General features: G+C 41.8%; 1 protein-coding gene across 2 annotated transcripts in view; it reads left to right on the top strand.

Annotated features, from left to right (window-relative positions):
- Positions 1–6,841, top strand: part of VSTM2A (V-set and transmembrane domain containing 2A) — a 29,798-nt gene that overhangs the window by 3,040 nt on the left and 19,917 nt on the right. For both annotated transcript variants that reach the window (XM_057371062.1, XM_057371063.1), the window contains exons 2-4: positions 99–265; positions 1,436–1,486; positions 4,849–5,185. In XM_057371062.1, the coding sequence (XP_057227045.1) occupies positions 99–265; positions 1,436–1,486; positions 4,849–5,185 (555 nt within the window). The remainder of the gene's footprint in view (positions 1–98; positions 266–1,435; positions 1,487–4,848; positions 5,186–6,841) is intronic.

Here is a 6,841-nt window from a genome sequence, read left to right on the forward strand (position 1 = left end):
GGGCAGAAAGAAACAATAAAAAAGGCAACACAAGAAGCAGAGCATAAACAATCAGTAGGTAGCAGGAGATCCCAACACGTTATGCATTTGTTTTGCAGCAAAATTCACGGAGTTTCCMCGAAATGTCACAGCCACTGAAGGGCAGAATGTGGAGATGTCTTGTGCTTTCCAAAGTGGCTCTACTTCGGTGTACCTCGAAATCCAGTGGTGGTTTCTGCGGGCAGCTGAGGACCAAGAGGCTGGAGCTGAGGTGACAGGCACTCAGGTASTGATCCTCTGCCATGGGGTCTTAAAACCACCTGGAGAATGCTACAGAAGGAATGGAGAGGAAAAGGGGGAAGGAGAGAACTGGAGAGCAGAGGGAAGGAGCAGAGAGAGGCTTCGTATCTCCCCAGGGACTTAATTTTGACTGTGAAATAACAGAGCAGGAATCTGCAGAGAAAAATGCCCACTTCAAGTGATGGTGCCTTTGGTGCTTGTCACTTCCATGATGCAGCTGGGGCTGTTCACAACATCACACAGATTTTCCAAAGTCTGTTCTAGTCTGTTCTCCCCACACGTTTTTGGTTTATTTATTTTTTATTATTATTTTTATTTCTCTCATTTTCCCTTGGAAAGCAGCTGTTCAAAGACTGCTCCTTGTGGGAATTTTCTATTTCCCAAGTGTCAAGATCCTGCACGTGCCTTCCAATTTCCAGCTAGCGCAGTGGAGTTGGCAGCCCTGACTCCGTATGCAGCTGCCACAAGAGGGCACAGCTCGGAGGGGGCGGGGGAGGCAGGGGGGAACCAATGCCCCTAAGGAAGTGAAAACCCCAAACCCACTCAACAGCGTGATTTCACCCTTCTCAGCGAGACAGGGGCAACCATGTCCACTTACACGGAACCGTGTCCATGGCCATCCGTGGACGCTCCTCCCTAGGCCGCTGCCATCTCCTCACCGGGCTCGGCATTCAGCCGCCCCGAAAAGACGCCACTCGAGGAGGGAGGGCGGGGGGTCCGGCTGTGCCCGGCCGTGCTGTGTGTCCCCGCCGTTGCCGCCTGTGCCCGGCCGTCCCTGCTGTGCCCGGCTGGGCCCGGCTACCCCGGCTGTCCCTGCTGTGCCCGGCTGTCCCGGCTGTCCCTGCTGTGCCCGGCTGGGCCCGGCTACCCCGGCTGTCCCTGCTGTGCCCGGCTGTCCCGGCTGTCCCGCCTGTCCCGGCAGTCCCGGCTATGCCCGGCTGTCCCGGCAGTCCCGGCAGTCCCGGCTGTCCTGGCTGTGCCCGGCTGTCCCGGCTGCCCCTGCTGTCCCGCCTGTCCCGCCTGTCCCGGCTGTCCCGGGCGCGGCCCGCAGATGGCAGGCGCGGCTCACCGCTCCATGGGCTCGGCGGCGGGGCGGGAGCGGGGCGCGCTGAGGGGCGGGGGTCGGACACCCACGGCGTCGCTCCTTTCCCTGCAGGTGGAGCTCATGTCCGAGCGGGACCTGGACAGCGACGGCACGAAGATCAGCGTAAGTGTCGCCTCAGGGCGCGGGTCCCTTCCCCAGTCAGGCCCCACCCCGCCTGGGAGCGCCGAGTCTGTTCCTGCCCCGCATCCCCTCCCCTGCCCGCAACGCGGATTGCGAGGAGCTGGCAGCCGCAGTTCAGCGGTTCGACTCGATGGTGGTCTTTTCCAAACTAAATGGTTGATTCTATAATTATGACTACCTCCCTTACGGTCTGACAGAGGGCTCAGCACAGCCTTGCCCCATGCAGCCCCCCACACCCCTGGACACGGAGGCATCGACCAGAGTGTCCAAGGCAGAGACCACTGGCAGAACCTGTTTGTACCCTGTGAAGAATTCAGSCTGCACCCATTTCTTGTTTTAATTTACCCTGGGCAAGTGCTGAGGCTGCCTTAGCACTTGGAAACTGTTTTTAAGGATGAAATTTTTTCATGAAGTTGCACTTTCCTTTAGAGCAGTGTGTAACTGCTTAAATGTGTGTTTTCTAAGGGCCATAGCCTCCAGCACTAAGAAAGCTCAGAAAGGCTTTGGACAAAACTTCCCCGTTGGGAGTAATCTCAGCTCTTGGCCACTGAGACTCTGTTTTACAAAAGTGAGATTCTGAAACCAGAGTTAACAATCTGCTGCTTGGAGATGAAACCAGAATGTTGTCTCAACAGAATTATAAGCAGCATTGCTCCATTCCCCCTCCAGCTGTTCCCTGCAGGGAAAGGATCCCTTCCACAGCAGACCCAGGTCCTGAGTCAGGCACAGCCAGAAGGCTCTTTGTGACCTCAGAATAGCTCAGACCCTCCTCCCTCAGCATCCCAAGAAATGTGTGGTGGTGGGGTCGTGGTGTGGTGTTTACTGCAGTGGAAAGACACAGATACTCAGCAGATACTGCAGCATGAATATTCCTTTGAACCCAGAGGGGTTTTCTCYTTTTCTGGCACAATCTCTTTGGAAGTGCCTTTTAGCTGTAGACAAGGCTTTAAATACCAGCAAAGCTTTAAACAGAAACAAATAAAGGAGAATAACTTCTGTTAAACCCTTTACTCTGCTGCTTTTTGGTGCTTACAAATAACAAACCAAATAATTATATAAGGTCAAAGTGCAGTTAGATATAGGTGAAGAGCATTTATAAGRAGATGCAATACATATTCTTGGCATACTTACATTTCCTATTATACTTCCCAGCATTGACTAGAAATTATTTGAGTAATGGACCACATCTTCAGCTGTATTTCTAGACTATCTTACAAATGAGGTGCACGTGTGGTCCTTGGATACTATTCCACTGGCATGGGGCTAGCAGAAAATATATTCCTTATCAATAGTGGCTCCTTTGAAATCCCTGTAGTAATCCATAAGAACTGAGACACAATAGAGGCTGTAATGCTTGTCTCATCTTTGAAGTTGCAAATCCCTTTCATTATGTATAATAATTCATGATAGGGTATTTATAGTGTTCTTATAAGTTTGCATAAAACATTTATTTTATATTTTTTATATTTGTAATTTAATTACAAATGTAATTTTTATATTTGTAATTTATATTATTTATATTTGTAATAAAAATGTCAACATTATGTAGATGTCTAAATGTATTTTTTTACAAATGTAGTCTTATTTTTTGAAGGCATACATAGCTACATTAGTACAACTCTAAATTATCATAATGAAGAGAAAACTTTGAAGTGCATTTAGTAAATATTTTTTTAAATGCTAAATGTGTGCTGAAATACACCATTTCTATCTGTTCTAAATGATAAACCACACAAACTGAAAACGTGTATGTGCTGTCTGCAATAATTTCTAAATTTCAAATGCAAAAGTCAAAACCAATCCTGTTTTTCACAGTGCTGTGCAGCATCGTTATCTTTGTGGCTCTTGCATGGGAGCAGATGAAGGCACAATATGAATCGTCTTTCCATTCATATGAATCTTCTTAATCCTTTTGCTGAACATGAATTGTTCAATAGAGATATATTATTATTGAATATGATTTAAATAACTATCCAGCACTTTCTGTGCAATTAATATTGCATACATTATGCCTGTAAGTATGTAATCCATACTTTCAACTCAGTTTGCCAAGCATAAATTCAAAGCTGGGTACAACACAACAGGCTATAAAGTCCATCCAGTACCTTAAAGCAATGACAGATTCACAAGTATTGCTCTTCAATTTATCAAGAAGGCAGAATGGGTGCCTTGCCAACACTGGTGACTACAGCAAGCCAAGCTATCACARGCAATGTTGTGCAATCACCAATAACAATCACCAGCTTCAATCTAACAGTTCTCTCTTTTTATGACCTACCATGTATTCATCTTGATGTCTCCTTATTGGCTCTCATTGATGTTACGCAGAGCAACCTTTACATCCATGTTTATGTAATGGTGGAAGTCAACCAGGTTCAGAAGTTTTTCACAGCTGAAGGTTTATATTCCACTGAGCACCTTTTAACTGGCTTCCTGTGGGACAACAGATATTAATTCAGATAGAGAGTAATAGMAAAATTATTAACTATAAATTCTCTAAAGTGATGAACATACAGAAGGGAATTTGTGTTRTCTTTTCCCAATGCATCTTAATACCTATCATACATTTTTGGATGTATAATTTACTCATGTGTGTTTTAAAATTATCTGAAAAAAAAGTTGTGTTGCCYTCAGATATTAGAAATAATTAAAAATAAATCAGGAGTCTTATTTTAGCTGACAACTCTTAAAAACTATTCTGAATATGTGCTTCTAATAAGTACACAGATAAACAAGACAAAAGAAACAACCTGACATGAGATATCTTGTTATTACTAACCAAAAAAAACCCCAAGAGTTTAGACACATTTGAAGGAGACAAACTGAATGCAAAATGTACCATTTCAATGTAGTGAAGAGTACAAGCTGATCTAATAAATAGTTATTAACATAATTTAAATCTTGGCAAACATCTCCAGCACAATTGTTAATGCACTAGTTCAGAAACTGAATTATTCAATAAAGCCAACTAAYTGGAAAGGTTTAACCAATAAAATGCATAGATACTAGGTTGCCATAAGAAAGCTCATTAAGAATGTTCATGATCTTAAGCAATTAATTGGAATAAAGATGGTAGTTTGTTTTTTTTTTTATTTTTGTCACAGACTAATAAGTTTTCAGAAAAAAAATCTAAACAGATTTGGAAAAAAAGATGTCAGACATCCTCATATATAAAATTAGCTGTACTTATCCTGGATGTAACTTCCCTGCAGTAAGCACAATCACACCATTGAGTAATTTAGTACTATGTCTGTAGTTTTTTCAAAGAAAGAAGAATTAATAAGACCTTTTCTCCTTTTTTTTTTTTTTTTTTTTTTTTTTTTTTTTCCCTGGAAAATTTGCAGACAGTGAAAGTACAAGGGAATGACATCTCCCACAAGCTGCAGATTTCAAAAGTGAGGAAAAAGGATGAAGGCTTATATGAGTGCAGGGTGACCGATGCCAACTATGGAGACCTTCAGGAATACAAGGCCCAGGCATTTCTCAAGGTCAATGCTAACAGCCACTCTCGGCGAATGCAAGCCTTTGAGGCATCCCCCATGTGGTTGCAAGACATGAAACCTCGTAAAAACATCTCAGCAGCTGTCCCAAGTAGCATCCACAATTCTGCCAATCAGCGTGTGCGTGCCACCTCCAGCCCCGAAGCAGCAGCCAAAATCCCCAAACAAAGTCCGCAATCAGGTATGGTAAAGCATTTTGAGCTTTCATTTGATTGCTTACCAGCATGTAAAAGGAGGCTAAATCTACAAGGTAACCAGGAATTGTGACTAGGAAGAGTGTGGTGCTCATTCATTCCTCCTTCTCTCTGGTTCTGTTCTTCCTGCTATTTCTTCCTAAAATCTGAAGAATAAATTTCTGAGCAGAAGAAGAAAAAAACCTTTAACTTCTSTATGTGGATTTTATCTCTATTGGTTTTACCCATTTAAGGCTAGCTCTCAAATCAAAGAGAGATTTCTCAAAGCTTAGTTTTCCCTGTAGTGTGTGYGGAGAGAGAGGGGCATGTCAGTGAATGACTCATTTCATTTTAAGATCTCTGTGCACAACAAATTAAATAAAACACTCATCCAGATGTGTTTCTTCCTAAGTTATTTTACACCAGTCACCTAATTTATATCTTCAACATTTGTTAAAATTRATCTACTTTTACTCTCAATCCTATTTTCATAAGGAACTGGACTTCTAAGCAGAGATTAGATACACCAGGTAGTTTTTCTGTTGAGTGGGCTTTAGAAAGACCATGGGCGTGGCAGAGAATATGTGTTTGTCATCTTCAGATGCTTGACCATTGGCTCTGAATGGCAATRCCTCCATTGTCTGTTATGTAGAAATTAACATTCTGTACATTTTGCTGGGGGGATTTTGTTCAGCACTGTATGCAAAACCTGTAATCAATATCAGTTTGCATTTTTGCATTGATAAAGTAAAATTCTTAGTTATGCAATGGGACATGAATATGCAGGGGGCTCAGTTCTATATGACAGCAATAGAAGGATGGAAAGGATAAAAAACTTGAGATGTTGTAAATTATTAAAATGCCTCTGGCAAACAACCTATGCAAGTTTAAGGGTTTCTGAGTTACTTCTATTTACACTGAGGGCCAGTGTAAGGCACAAAGTCACAATCTGCCTTAAAAGATGTAATGGAAGTTAATTAGCTCTGAGGCATCATTTTTCTGGTAGTTTATTATTAAATCAAAAACTCTAAATACAACACATTTAATAGAATACCTATTTTGAAATCAGTTTCATGTTACAGACAAGAAAGGTTAGAAAGAATTTTTTATAAGGAAAGTGTCTTTCCTTACATATTGGAACAATATGATTATTCATATAAGAATTCTTATTGCTGTTAAAAAAGTTGGTGCATATATTATCACTACGTTACCTCTGTATATACATTTTCAAAAATTTATGTAGAAGTTACATTCAGTTCTCTTTCCCTGAAATGGAGCCACTTGAATTTTTTAGGCCCTTACAAAAAATGTCTAAGCTGCCAGGAGAAAAGAAATATTTCACTTGATTTAAAACTACCATTCTACCATGCCTTTCCTTTCAGATAAACCTATATACTTCCTTTTATTTCCATTGGACTCATCCATTAACAAGCAGCAGACTTTTATCATAATGTGAAAACTCTCTTTTCTATTCAGTCCTATGAGAAATTAATTAAAATAGTCAGAGGTTTATGAAATATGTAGCAAAAGACTATACTGCATTGCAGCCAAAGTGTGCAATAAACAGCTAATCCACTAAATCATTTTGGATATATAATTGACTCTATAGTATTGTTTATGTCTTTAGTCCAAGCCGTGTCTTGACTGATTACTAGACATTTGTT

This window comes from Malurus melanocephalus, unplaced genomic scaffold (assembly GCF_030028575.1).
Source record: "Malurus melanocephalus ecotype Western Australia unplaced genomic scaffold, MMel_1.1 scaffold_139, whole genome shotgun sequence".
NCBI classification, from domain to species: Eukaryota; Metazoa; Chordata; class Aves; order Passeriformes; family Maluridae; genus Malurus; species Malurus melanocephalus.